The sequence below is a fragment of the Schistocerca gregaria genome, chromosome 1 (assembly GCF_023897955.1).
Source record: "Schistocerca gregaria isolate iqSchGreg1 chromosome 1, iqSchGreg1.2, whole genome shotgun sequence".
Taxonomy (NCBI): Eukaryota; Metazoa; Arthropoda; class Insecta; order Orthoptera; family Acrididae; genus Schistocerca; species Schistocerca gregaria.
The window spans coordinates 803,046,628-803,061,463 of record NC_064920.1 but is presented as its reverse complement, the minus strand read 5'-3'; the positions used below and the strand labels follow the sequence as shown (position 1 = coordinate 803,061,463).

The 14,836-nt window shown below is 41.0% G+C and overlaps 1 protein-coding gene across 1 annotated transcript in view; it reads left to right on the top strand.

Moving 5' to 3' along the window:
- The window catches only part of LOC126270278 (uncharacterized), a 589,946-nt gene that overhangs the window by 68,584 nt on the left and 506,526 nt on the right, over positions 1 to 14,836 (top strand). Inside the window, exon 2 of the mRNA XM_049974059.1 lies at positions 1,439 to 1,494. Within this exon, the coding sequence (XP_049830016.1) occupies positions 1,439 to 1,494 (56 nt within the window). The remainder of the gene's footprint in view (positions 1 to 1,438; positions 1,495 to 14,836) is intronic.

Genomic DNA, 14,836 nt, shown 5'->3' with positions numbered 1-14,836 from the left:
TGAACCTGACTGCTCTCGATTACGAGTCTATTGTATTAACTAATGCGCTCTGTTGTGGCGTGTTTATCCTTAAAAGTTTTTTTTTTTCACTGAAACTGTTGACGCGATACTTCTGTCACCATTTCAGTTGATCTACAGAAGGCTGAGAACGTTCATACATGAAACAGCGGTTCCTACTTCTTTCCACTCACTGAATGGGCTACATGTTCGATTACTCGTCAATTTCTTTCTCTGGCACTACTTCCAGAACTTTGTAACAACCTGTTTCTATACAGCAAAAAGTATAATGTTACTGGTATCAACGGCCTTAATTACGGCACCGTCTCGGCATGAACACCGAACAAAAGAAATTACAGGTGGTAATTTCGCAATGTATAACCTTGCATATTTGTATTTTACACACCAATTCTTCTGGTACACATTAATTAGCTATTCAGTTTCACATTGGTAACAACCTCCCTTTAGATTACCACTGCCATATTATTTTCGACCTCCAGTGGGTTTTTAAAATCTTATTGTTTTCATTTCTGTAACGGACGGACAAGGGAAGCAGTGTGCAAAACAGAAAGGGACCGGAGTTATTCTTTGGTATGAAGCTAGCAACTAGAGAGATATGCAGCTTAAGAACAAAGAGTCGTACCTCTGACAACAGGAACGTCTCAAGCAGGTACCGAACAATCCTTCCAGTCCTTCAAAGACATCAAGAATATCGAAGCAATTGATGTAATTTGGAAGTACATTTCAATCTACGTTAATGCAACTCGGAATGGAGCTACGTCTCCTGGAGCCGTCTGTAAAATTACTTAGCTACATTTTACATCATAATGTATATAGTGACGACTTTATTGAACAAAAAATGAAGATTCGACATCTCTTCGGCGTACTAGTTGTTCACTATTTTTCGTTGTACAATGTTTTTATGCCTCAACCGTTCCTTTGCGGAAGGATGTTTTGCAGTAGAAACGTCGGTATTTTTCTTTCGCAATCTCGCAGATAGCCATTAGGAACTCTGGAAGCTTAGATTCTTATACGGGAAGAAATGCGAAAATTCTTTGATTTTATGTGAGACAAAAGTTTTCATTTCCGCAGTATTTCCCAAGGTATTCCCAAGAACGCAGAACTTCCCACTGTTAGCGGGAATTAAGTTCCCATTATGCTCATTTCCTCTGTGAACACAGATTGTCCTTAGTATAAATTCGGCGTCTTTCACTTTCTACGTTGTATGGAGGAGGCGGGGGGGGGGGGGGGGGGGACAGTCACATATATAGTAGTCAGAGTAGTCACAAATAGTACAACAATGTGTCAATGCCGAAAATAAAACTGTCTTTTGAATGTGTCTTAATTCGCATGTTTATATTTCGTAATTTCTTCCTCTCATGTAACTCAAATATATCAATTTTTTCAGGTCTTCCTAATCTCTTTTATTTTTATTTTTCAGCAAAAATGAGGGCACTACTCGCCTTAGTAGTTTGGTTAACGCTAGCGACAACAAACGTGAGTACTTTTGACTATTTATAAATAATTTTTCACAGTGTCGGCTGTTTTCATAGTAGGCCTATCAGCATTCGATTTTATTTTCATTCTCCTGTTTCGTGTGGAATGATCCTACGGATAAATGAAAACAGCCAACACTGTGACTATTTTATAGTCTGCGTGTGCAATAGATGTAGCAAGTGTAATCAGAATGTTCAACTCATGGCGGTGCTTTTACATTAGTTTAAATTACTCAGGTAAACGGATCAATAAACGTGTATCTGCTTCAGTTTTATGTCTTCACAAATTATTGAGTTGCGAGACACGAAATTATGATGTTGTTGACACTGGTGAATATGAAAATGAATAAGAGGTTTACATCAATAATGTATACGAAAGAGAGAGAGAACGAGAGTGTTTCGATATGTACTGTTCTTTCTGACAGTATCCTCCAAATATATTAATTCCAAGGCGTTTCCGTTCCACAAAGTAGTTTGAAAAACATCAGCGAAAAGTTCAATCGACTCATTACATATTACGTTCCTAGAAGATACCATCACTTCTAGATGTTCACTTTTATTTGCCACTATAGCATTTCTTGTTATGTCACTTACTCACAGCTTTTACAAAGAAACGAGAAAAAAAGTGATCCTATTCCTCCAACACAGGCTAAGATGCAATTTATGTACAGTAGTAACTAATAGGAAAACACTAGTGGAAATAAAAATTAATAAAGACATATACAATGTTACTTCCATAGATTATTAGAGAACGAGTAACGTAAAATAGAAATTCCAATATATATTATTGTTAATGCCAGGGACTTTAATTTTAATTTTCTGTCACGTGAAACACCTACAAATGTATAGCGATCACAAACTTCTACAAACTAGTACTAGACTCTATTATTATGCTCTAATCTAATTGTGGTCTGCTCTCAGACTACAAGCAATACAGACTCCCCACTGTCTTACTGAAATGCATGATCCATAATAGAAATCTATGTCTTATAATATACAATGGGTTTTGTGCCATTTGCATAATTTTGTTTCATTTGGACTTAAAATTCTTTTCGTGTTCCTACACCCAAGATTTCATATTATGAATGTTATTACAAAAACGTATTTATAATGTGAGTTGCAAAAAAAATGGAAGAAAAAGAAGCAAACAAGAGATAAAATTAAAAGAGAGATACAGTCATGACTGATAGTGTTTCTGCTATCAGTCAGAACTACGTATAATTTAATAGTTATTGCATGTTATAATAATCTGATAGTTATAATACGAAACCTAGGTAGTTAGATAAATAAAGACATAGCTCTATGATAAATGTTTTTGTTCTTGATTTTTATGGCTTGTGGCCATATTGTAAGACATTATTAGGCCGATTTCTTGTTCAGTACAAATTTTGCAGTTGATTTCAAACTAACTTTCCAATAAGCTAGAGGCCTGGAATCTTACAAATCGCTCAGAACTTAATGGCAATATAATATTAATTCGCTTTCTTGTCGGTCTGTTTGTTAGAGTAGGGTAGGTGTGAAAAAAAAAACATTGGCAACATCTGACATTTAGGCTGCCTGCATTACGAGTGAGAAAAGGAACATTTGCTAAAAGAACTATAAATCAAACTTGGCTGCCAGGCCCTGATTCGTGTGTTGTGCAAGTAGTATCAGAATGTGTTTCAGAGGGTATGCATGAGGACAGGCATGGCTGACACGATAGAGGGAGGTGGGGGAGAAGTATACCGTGAAAGGGGAAGATGAGACACAGAGAGGAGGAGGAGGAAACAAAGAGAGAGAGGGTGTGGACGCGATGGATAGAGAAAGGGAGGGGAAGGAGATGAACAGAGGGGAAGAAGAAAATGGAAAAGGAGGGATGAGGAGGATATGGACAGAGAGAGGCGGAGGAGAAGATGTGTGCAATATATATAACGTACAGACATACACATACAAGGTGAAAGAAACAGAATTAAACCTAATGTTGAAATATAAATCTAGTAAAAAGTCACATATAATTAATTCTGTTTGCTTCCTTACTTTTTAGGAAAATAACAAATAAACAATTTATTTTTATTTAAGGTAGGCCAAGCTTGATATGATAATTCCTGAGGGTACGTTTTATCTATCGTTAAAGGAATTGTGTGTTTTGCTCACCAGACGCTGCTCACTTTATTAAAGTAAAGCATCATCAATTGTATATAACCAAAGATATTTACAGTCTGACTTGTTTTTAAGATCGGAAAACAGTTCGTTAACAATTTGTTGGTCTCTACTTACGGTAATTTTTACTTGGTTTTCCCCCTATGTCAAGAAATGCCATCTGCTTGCACGAAATAGAAGATGTGCCAGCAGAGGGCATTTCCTAAGGTAGGCGGAAAACCAAGCAGAAATTACCGTAACTTGTTAATTATTGTTTTCCGATCTTAAAAAGAAATCAGATTGTATATATCTTTAACTACAGGCCATTGATAATGGTTTACTCCAATCAAGCAAAAGGCATCTGCTGAGAAAAACAGGCACTTTCTTGTAGTTGTGACGACTGATCAAAAATACTCTCAGGAATTGGAAAGGAACTACGGACAATATGGTCACACAAGAGAAGGATCTAACTGATGCGGTAAGTTGGCTCAAATGAACGTAGGATGGCACAACTACGGAGAAATGACAAGAGTTGTGGAAGATAGACGAGCGTGAAATGACGCATCAAAACGTTCTTTCTATGTATGATTACAACAACAACAATAACCTCAACAGAGGTTTGCAAAGGTCGATGCGGGTGATGAAGTAAATTTCCCACTGGAAACTTGTAGAACAGAAGTCTTTTTAGATTGCTCAAGGTTCTGTGATAGTGAGTGGGTGTAAAAGCGGTACATGCAGCGCTAAGCAAGTTCCGATAGGCGCGATAGCAAATGCGGGGGTGTGTGAGTGGGCGGCCAGGTGGCAGAAGTGGGTCAGCGACAGGCCGGCCCGGGCTGGGTGTGGCCGCAAGCCACCAGCCTTCACACACGCCCTGCCCTGCAGACAGGCAGGCGGTCCGCGGCCTCCACAGACTTGTCGCTGCCAAACTCAGCCACTGAGACCGCCCAGCAGACCCGTTTTCCTTCTGGCCGGCGACAAAAGACAAAAAACAAAGGCTCTGCTGTACCTGTACATTAAATGCTTATTAGTGTAACCACTGTTATCCTGCGAATTGCACGACTTGGCGTTTCTGAACGTAATGGTTACTGTTGCTGTATACGTCACTTAACTGAACCACGGTAATTTTGCAATACTGAACGAGCATACGACTTTATTCACATCAGCTGTTAGGGAAAGAAAGGAGGGTAAGAGCGTATCATCGCTTTGATATCAATGGAGACAGAACATATGATTGTATCGAGGAAGTATGGCTAATGAAATCAGCCGTGGCCTTTCCGAAGGCTCTATCCCTGCATCGATATAGGGATACTGCGGAAAACCTAAAACTGCAAGGTTACTTCATCTATGGCACATAGAAGTAGATGAAATCAGTGACTCTACAGATTTTATAACCACCACTCTTAAAATTTTCATTCACTTTTTAATAAAAATATTTACTCTCGCAACAAGAGCAGCATGCTGCCATCTACTAATTACACATTATCTTGTCATATTACTTTCATCATTAAATGCGGTATGCTTACTGTGATCTAAAGACCAACATTTAATACTTTCGACATGGCTCACATTCAGTGCAACCCGCTATAATAACTGTGCAACTCCCAGGATCATGAAGCTGGGAGACGAGCAAGACCCTGATTTAAAATATGCGGCTCAATAACAACCGTTGGTATAGTACATCTGTAGCTTGAGTGTGGCCTTAGGTGTTTCTCCACGCTCGTTTAAGCGAATGATAGATTGGTCCGCAACCTCAACCGCAGAAAATATGATGCACGAACGATTAACTAACGATCGAGTGGACAGGAAGGGTATCTAGCTAGAAACTTGAAATTAAAGAAAAGGAACATTTGCTAAAAGAACTATAAATCAAACTTGGCTGCCAGGCCCTGATTCGTTATCATGAGAATAATGGACCCAGTATGACGAAATAAATACTAGGAATGAGCGATATGATACACATTCTGTGAAATAAACCATAACTTACATCTGTCGCGAATAAACATTCCAACCTCTGGTACACAGAAAAAACGAACCAAAACAAAAATATCGCCTCTACATCCACACATCTAAGTTTATCGCGAAAAACACACTGAAGTCAAAGATGAATGGATATAACGTTAAGATTTTGTGCGTGAACACAGATTTTATTAAATCAAGTCTACAACTAATGGTATCGAAACTCGATAGGTCGAGTTACTTCACGCCACCCGCCAGGAGCGCTAGCATCGCTGCAGCTGTTAAAAGTTTTTACAGTTGCAGCGATGCTAGCGCTTCAAGCGGCTGGTGTGTGATAACAGAAGAATGGAGTGATATAAACGGTGGACCTGCTATTTGCAGTGACATTACTTCCATTTTTCCTGTCATTAAATGTGTCGTTGACTTGTCCAATACGAAAACGAAAATGTAGTCAAAGAAGTAGAAAAAGTAGTCAAGATATAACAGTGAAATATTAGTGCAATGTAATTAATATATACCGTTCACAGTAGCAGAGTTTAATCGCATCACCGAAAATCTTTGAAGACGGGAAATGAATTCTGATCTGATTTGTTTAAGTTCAAAAGGAACTGATTACACATATTACCACGTGCTTTCTGAATTCTATGCTTTGCGCCTATTTTACTTCCTTTCACAAGCTTCTTTGCGAATTTCATCCATATTTTAACACATTCAGAACTAGGCACGTTTTTTTTACAATATCGGAGATATTTTTTTATTGCTGCTACAATTTATAGCGGGACAATTAATTCCGAAATAAGACTTCATTTGCATACTGAATGTGCTTCTACACTCCATACATACAATTTACAATCGCTCCACAGTGTATTTATACTATTACATGCCAGACACTTGGCAACGCTGCAGTTTCGGTTGCTGGAGTTCCGCGATCGTTTATCATAGACTATAATTATACTCCACTCACATTACGTTAACCGTTTATAAAAAGTAAATATTTTCTATTGTCAAGTATAATATTGCAACAGAAATGAAACAAATTCATAGTTTACATTAAAAAAATTTATACTTCTTTACTTTACAAGGATGAAAGTCGCGCAGACATAAGTATCGAAATTACAAGATCCGACTCACATGCACTCATATATAGCAATGTACTTGAATAAATTGTATCAATCATGAAGTACAAGTGTACCCCAAAAAATGTCTGTCTTTGTGCCCTTACGCCCGTATTACAACTCTACAACTCACAATTAAGTGTCTAGCAGAGGGTTCATGGAACCAAGTTCAAACCATTTCTTTGCCTTTCCAGTCTCACTCACCGCGCGGGAAAAACGAACACTTAAATCGTTCCGTGTGAGCTCTGATTTTTCTTATTTTATTGTCATGATCATTCCTCCCTATGTAGGAGGACACCAACAAAATATTTTCACACTCTGAGGAGAAGGCACATGACAGAAATTTCATGAGATGTTTTTGCCACAAAGGAAAATATCTTTGCTATAATGATTGCCACCCCAATTCCCAAATCGTAGCCGTTGTTATGACCCCTTTTGAAACTGCATTAAGTCTGTTTAATGTAACAAAACTCGGCTCACTTCCAGAGCATAATCAATGGGCAATAAGAAAGTTACAGTTTCGCCTGTAATTTGGTTAAACGATGCCAGAAACATTCTTACTCATAATTTTGCCTTTATGGCACACATGTTTACCGTCATCTTACGTCACTCACATTGCTTGTTTCAAACACTAGAGCTAAAGCTTTTCGCCAGACACAAGACTGCTCTAGATACAACGTAAGTAGTTGTTTTGATGCATAAACCCTGCTAATTTGTGGTTGTTGTGCACAGTTACGAAATAAACCAAAGAATGCTTATATACCGTGTGGTATCTAACGGAAAACTGAAGCCAGTATCTAGGAACGGCGTGAGACGAAGACAAATGAGAGTACTACAAAGTCAAAATTACATCAGGTCTATTACCAGACTCGTTTCAGGTAATAAAAAAGTTACCCCGATTGTTAGTTTCCAACGATAGTCTGCTGAAATAAACCAAAACGCGTTCGCATTAATTATGTTGCAGTAACTGCAGTTGTAAAAGTAGCCATAACTATTCAGTATCATAGTCTTCCAGTTTAATTACTAGGGCACAATGGGTTTTGTTTTTGCTTTTTATTTGTCTGTTAACGAAGCCATAAGTCACACAATGTCGTGTACAAAAGAGCTTGGGATATATACTGGAGTATCAATCAGTCTTCCTGATGATGGGGTTTGGAAACCAGGAAATATCTAGTGAGAACAACAACAAAAGTGAGCCGTTATAGAAATTCATTTTAACCTAAAAAAACATCAGTTAGAGACAAAAAAGAATGCACGACACGATTAAGAACGACAGTAACTAAGGCTCGTAAATGAGGCTCGGACTAAGATGCGAACAGAAGCAGACGAGGGTTGTTTTCTCTGCGGTGATTCACATGCTCCTTGCTGTCGGGTAGCTGCGGTTGCGAAGACTAATTCACAGAAGCGCATCTTCTTGGCCGCGTGTGGTTATTCTGCCGTTTCTGCGTGGCCTCTCTGCGGTCAAAAGCGCCTGCTGAATTTCTCCACGGAGATGGGATTACGACAGTTAATGGACCTGTGAACTAATATGCCGCAGTGAATGGGACCGTGCCTGCAGCCGGCTTCCTCTGAAAGTAGGCTACCGGAAAGAATGTGAATGCGGTGTAGGGTGCCCCACTTCTCCCCAGATGCACAAAGAGCCGCGGGGCAACTTTAGGGAGTTAGTAGGCTACGCACTCTCACTTGGAAGATTACAAACACAACTCTGCCGCACTCTTCTATTGCCTGAAGCAGTTACCATAAACGTCGTATTTGTAATGCTGCGTACACAAGGTATAAAAAGACAGTGAATTGGCGGAGCTGTCATTTGCACTCAGGCGATTCATGTGAAGAGCTCTGCGACGCGATAATGACCGCACGACGGGAATTAAAAGTCTCTGAATGCGGAATAGTAGTTGGAGCTAGAAGCGTGCTATATTCCATTTCGCAAACCTTAGGAGTATTCAATATTCCGAGATTCACAGTGTCAAGAATGTGCCGAGAATACCAAATCTGGCATTACCTTTCGCCACGGACAATGCAAGGCTTTCACGTAACGACCGAGAGCAGTGGTGTTTGTGTAGAGTTGTTAGTGCTGACAGACAAGCAAGACTGCGAGAACTAACACAGAAATTAACGTGGGACGAACGACGAACGTATCCGTTAGGGCAGTGCAGCGAAATTTGGCGTTAATGGGCTATGGGAGCATACGACCGACTCGAGTGCCTTTTCTAACCGCACACCACCAGTTGGATCCTAGTCTACTGCGAACCCGTGGCTTGGTCAGTTGAGTCCCGATTTCAGTTTGTAAGAGTTGATGTCAGGGTTCGAGTGTGGTTCAGACACCACGAAGTCATGAACACAAGTTGTTCAAATGTATGTGAATTCCAAATGAACCAAACTGCTGAGGTCTTTGGTCCCTAGACTTAAACACTACTTAAACTAACTTTTACTAAGAACGACCCACATACCCATGCCCGAGGGAGGACTCGAACCTCCGGCGGAAACGCGTGGCCGATGTATATCAACATATAACACAAGTTGTCAACAAGAGACTGTATATGCTGGTGTTGGCTCTACATTGGTGTGGGCTGCGTTTATGTGGAATGGAATGGGTCCTCTGCTGCAACTGAACAGATCGTTGACTGAAAATGGCTATGTTCGACTACTTGGAGACCATTTCCAGCCATTCATGGCCATCACGCCCCCAAAAAACGACGGAATTTTATGGGAGACAACAAGCCTGTCTACAGGCCATAACTGTCCGTGACTGGTTTGAAGACATTCTGGATAGCTCGAGAAAATGGTTGGACGACTCAGATCGCCCGACATGAATCCAATCGAACCTTTATGGGACGTCATCGGGAGGTCGGTTCGTGCAAAAAATCCTGCAATGGCAACACCTTTGCAGTTGCGGAAGGCTTAACATTTCCGTAGGAGTCTTCCAACGACTTGTTGAGTCTTTGCTACTTCGAGCTGCTGCGTTACGCCGGGTAAAAGGTGGTCCGACAAGATATTACGAGGTATCCCACAACGTCTGTCATCTCATTGTAACTAACTTCAAAGAAGAACAACGGGAACATGGCACTGCGTCAGTAAGCAATGATACAAAATTTATGCATGGGATATTCCTGAATTTGTAATATTTAGAGAAGTCTCGGCACTAGGCGTTACTCTTTGGTAACGGATAACCCGAAAGTATATAAATTTGAAATTTTATGTACCGAATTTTATAATGTCCATTCTCTACCGATTGCAACATAGACACCAGATGGATTTCCAGAATAGTATAGTTCGTGCTTCATCTGACTGAAGGCAACAACATATAGCGATAGAGTCAATAAAATGAAAAATAGAAAAAAAATGAAAGGTAGATTAGATTTTAACGTCGTCGTAGTCATTAGGGACTAAGCACAAGCACACTTGACGAGGATGCGTGACTCTCTAGAACGAATAACCCGTGAATCTGCCGTATGTGATTTCGACAAATCACAAATATCTAAATTAAGTGGAAGTCTTCACTGGGTGGTAAAAGTATTACGTAAATGACTTGCCTCTTGCTGGCTTTTATTGAACTCAGAGTTGACGATATTGTTACTTCTGAATCTGTCGGCTATACAGTTTATCGACTCGTAAATATGCTTTGTCTAACCAGTACTCTCAACGGGAGAAGGTTGCTATGCCGACGAGTAAAACTCTGAGTAGCTAATTATGCTGCATCATTTCATAAAATGTTGCCATTTCTCCTGTAGCGCCAACATCCATTGTTTTCTTCATTGGAACCGAAAATGTGTCACAATTCTTCACCATATTCTCCGATAGGGTACAAAAGGTCTTTTTACAACTCCGACGGCGGCTGCAATGTCTGTACTGAACGTGTGCTGCGTTTGTCTGCAGCACTCAGATGGCGTTTGCAGTCTGGACCGTGCACAGAGTGAAAGTGCTATGCTACACCGATACTGTTCAGCTCGAAAATATCGAGCTGTTCTGTCGATATTGTCTGAACGGAGTGTAGCGGCTCGAGGCGTGGCACAAGTAGAGCCGCTAACGGGACTGAGCAAAAGTGAAACCGCTGCCGCGCAGTCGCGCCTGATTGATTCCAAAGCCGCTGTCACTTATGCGCAGCTGTTCGCTGGAAACGAAATCATGGGACCTGACGTGCGTTACGGCGCCAGCTGTGCATTAAGCATTCAAGGGCAGACTGAACGCACCACACATCACAAGCAGATATTACAGAGGCTACTAGGGTAATGTGGCAACAGTAAACACAATTGGATCAAAGCAGGATGTTTCGTAGTGGTTAAATACGGGGAAGTAATTATGGAGAATTATTGTGTGATTTGCGGAGTGTCCATGTAGATGTAGAAGTAATCAGGAGAATCATTTACTACCTTTATTACCAATTCCATGTCATTCATCAGCAATGACTGGACAGCACCGTCAAGCTTAAAATAATATATAAAATGAATGCAATACTGCAATTTGAACTGTCATACTAAAATGTATACTGTAAAACAAAATAATAAGACATCAGCAATATAACATATTACTATTAATTAGTCAACATCGTTGACTGGCTATGGACAGACAGATTGCATCACATCTTAGCGATTATATATTAAAACCATTACTAAAACTAACATAACAGACAACAAGCGTTACACAACGTTGATGTTATAAAAATGGTTACAAACAAAAATTTACAGCTCTTAATTGTTTCCAGCTTGTGGCTTCACAATGTGGTGGTATAATGTTCACAAGTGATATACCGTGTTTACCAGTCTACAGTTCGACTTGCAGAGAAAAATTATTTACAGAATTTAGTGGCTGTTGCCTGAGCACAGGCGTCAGTCTAGCTCTGAACACCCTCAGTGTTAATGTTCGAAAATCCGGTGGTAGGCCTTTGTGCTTCATGAGGAGATAAATTACTCTTGAGAACTTTAGAACACACATGTGCAGTGTGTTCGGTCCACGTCAGCTTATTGTCAATTGTGATTCCCAGAAGTCTGACACTATCAACATTTACTGTGGGTCCACCGTGACCAAGGCCGCATAATATTTTCTGAGTTTTATCTTCATTTAATTTCATTTCTGTTTGCTTTGAAGCACTTTTTGGCTCTTCAAACAAAATATCAGCATCCTTAAGTGCCCAAGCTGAATTTCTACCCTGAATCATCTGCTGTATCATCTGTAAAGAGCAGGGTATGACCATCACAACGTCAGTCATTGACAAATATTAAAAAGAACCTTCGGTACCTTCGGTACATCATGTTGTAGTGCCATTTCGAGAGACGTCGCTCCCTGGATACAAATACTATGCCGCCTGTCTCTTAGACAAGACGACAGAGTCTCAAAACGACACACTTTATACTGTGATACCGTGGTTTAAGTTTTATTTAATTTACTCCAAAGTGGCTCCGACAAACGCAGTAACAGTTCCTCCGAAATGTCACTTTTGGTTGCTTCTTCTATCCATAAACGTCTAAGATGATGCTACGACGGTAAAATTTAATGCAATCACTGTTATACACGGGGTGGGGGGGTGGGGGGGTGGGGGGTGGGGGAGAAAGAGAAAGGAAGGTAGATTAGGGTTTAGCATTCTGTCGACGACAGGATCATTAAAAAAGCAGAAAGTAGCGTTGGGAAAAATGCGGAAGGAAACCGATCGTGCCCTTTAAAGGGAATCAGCCTGGGTGTCGACTTGTACAATTTAAGGGAATCTCAGAAAACCTAACTGTAGACGACAGGACTTTGATTTGAACAGTCGTCCTCGCCAATTCGAGCCCAGAATTTTTTTCAATGAGCCACTCTTTCAGTGAAAGAGGGAGCGGGAGAGGGAAGGGGGGAGGGGGGCGGGGGAGAGAGCAGCAGTATCGAAGCAGATGTAGTCTTCTGAAAATTGCCCGGTGAGAAGACGCGGCAATGTGTCACATGTTAAATGCTTTTTGATGAGGTATTGATGTGGAGACGAATTTGTGAGATATCATTCAACATCAAGGTCAAATACTGAAGTCTCCTCGTTGAAAGTATGGCGACAGGAAAACTCTGACGCATTGAACCTTCAGGAACAGTAACTCTAAAGGTCAAAACTATCTCATACTACTGGGAAGGATATGCAGTAGTCATTCACTATTTATTACCCTTTAGCAGTTTCGAGTGTTCCCCCCCCCCCCCCCCCCCCCCCATATATGGAAGGTACATGTTCAGTTTATTATATAAAAGAAATACTAGGTCTAATATTTGTTCTCAGCACTCACATTTTCTTCTTTCTTTTTGAAATCTTGGATACCAGTACCAATGGTTAAAGTTTGTGGCGAGTACCGCTTCTTTAGGTTTACTTTACACTTCACTGCGTTCACGTTTCGATAACAGTGCTTATGAAAGGAAGAAGAAAATGCCAGTGTTGAGAACAGATACTAGAGCTGCTATCTATTTTATGTAATAAACTAAATGTGCAGTTTCCGTAGATAGCAAATTTTATTTATAAATGGTGAATGGTTGCAGCATATCCTTCCTCTCTAACATACGACACAGTCATTGTGCTCCTTCTGCAAAGAACACAACATAGGTCAATCGTCAAACTACCGATAATAATTTTTTCCGTTCCGAGGACGACAGATCCATGAGTACGGCTGGTACGCAGATAGTTTCGGAGACCTCACTTTACTGAAAGTGATCGATTTACCCCTCATTGCTTTTTTATTGAGGAAGCCACGTCCGTTTCCCTGGAGGGTTGTGGGTGAGCGTATCCGCCAGAATTTCTTTTCGTTTCAGACTCTCGGCCACAGAGCTTAAACCGCAGCGGTCACGCTTTCTTCCAAATCATAACGAGTTCCACCAACAATCCCCAGCCGTGTACACCGTAGTGCATGGCGAGCAGTTGCTACCTGCGTAACTTCGCCGTCAGCAGCTATCTGACGGTCGTTTGGGACACATCATACTAAGAATTGCATGAGGTCTCTTAGAATTTTCCTGTATATGAAATAAAAAGCATCTTTTTTCCATCTTTTTCCATTGCCACAACAGACCAGGTCTCACGCAAGGAAACTGACTCCACAAAACAGGCTGTCCGAGAAGTCCTCTTTCAGTCATTCGTTGAAAGAGGTGCAGGAAGCCTAGCGCCATTAGTCCTGTTTGATTATACGTTGGAGGGCGATTATGATTAATTTCTTTCGAATCCTTGCTGTTTCAGTGAAGGTCGTCGACATTTGACGTCAACAGCCAATCTAAACAAAGAACACATTTTATATCTCTTCGATCTCCGCTTTACCTAATATCATTTTGTTTTCGAACATCCTATGTGACTTATCACGCGATATCTTAGAAACACCTGGGAGCAATACGTGACAATTGGAGAGTGTCAGTGTTGATGTACCAATGAGATAAATGAACTCTTGACAACGATGCAATTTACGTCCATATCTTAGTCACCATGTCTGCTTGCAATGCGGACAACCCCGTTCATTTCCTTGTACTACCAGAAATTTTTTCTTGCTGGGAGGACTGAACCAGGGCACACCCGGCCAGAGGACAGGGTGATGTGATGCCTCTGACCCTCCAAACACAGACGGCGTTGGTCTAGGTCGACACGGCGTCTCATCAGCACTGCCAGGTCCTCAGGTTTTCATTGAGGGGTTAATGACATTTTCTTGTATGAGAACGTACTGTGTGTACTTTCAGAGATGTCCGAAAGAACAGACACGAAGCATTCATGTAACTGATACGCCTAGATAGGCTATTAATGCACAACCATCAGTGCAGATGCACATTTACGTTCGAATTCCAGCGGGAATCTAAAATTAGCGACCACGGAGGATATGGACGGGGCTACAGATAAGTGGTAGCGTTAGGTGGGAATGTGAGGCGGCCGATGAGCTTGCCGGGGTAGTCCGCGCATTTGCGATAAACACAGTGTCCGGATGGCGCAATAGGTAACGTAATTGCCTAGTAAGCTGGAGATTCCGGGCTCGAGTCCTCCACACGTTTTCACTCGTCGTCCCTGATTCCACATACAGTCCCGATGCTACCTTGCCTTTCCTTTCAATTCTGCTCCTTCCACCTCCAATTTACAAAAAAATCAAGTGGCTCTAAGCACTATGGGACTTAACATCTGAGGTCATCAGTCCCCTAGACTTGTTGTTGTGGCCTTCAGTCCTGAGACTGGTTTGATGCAGC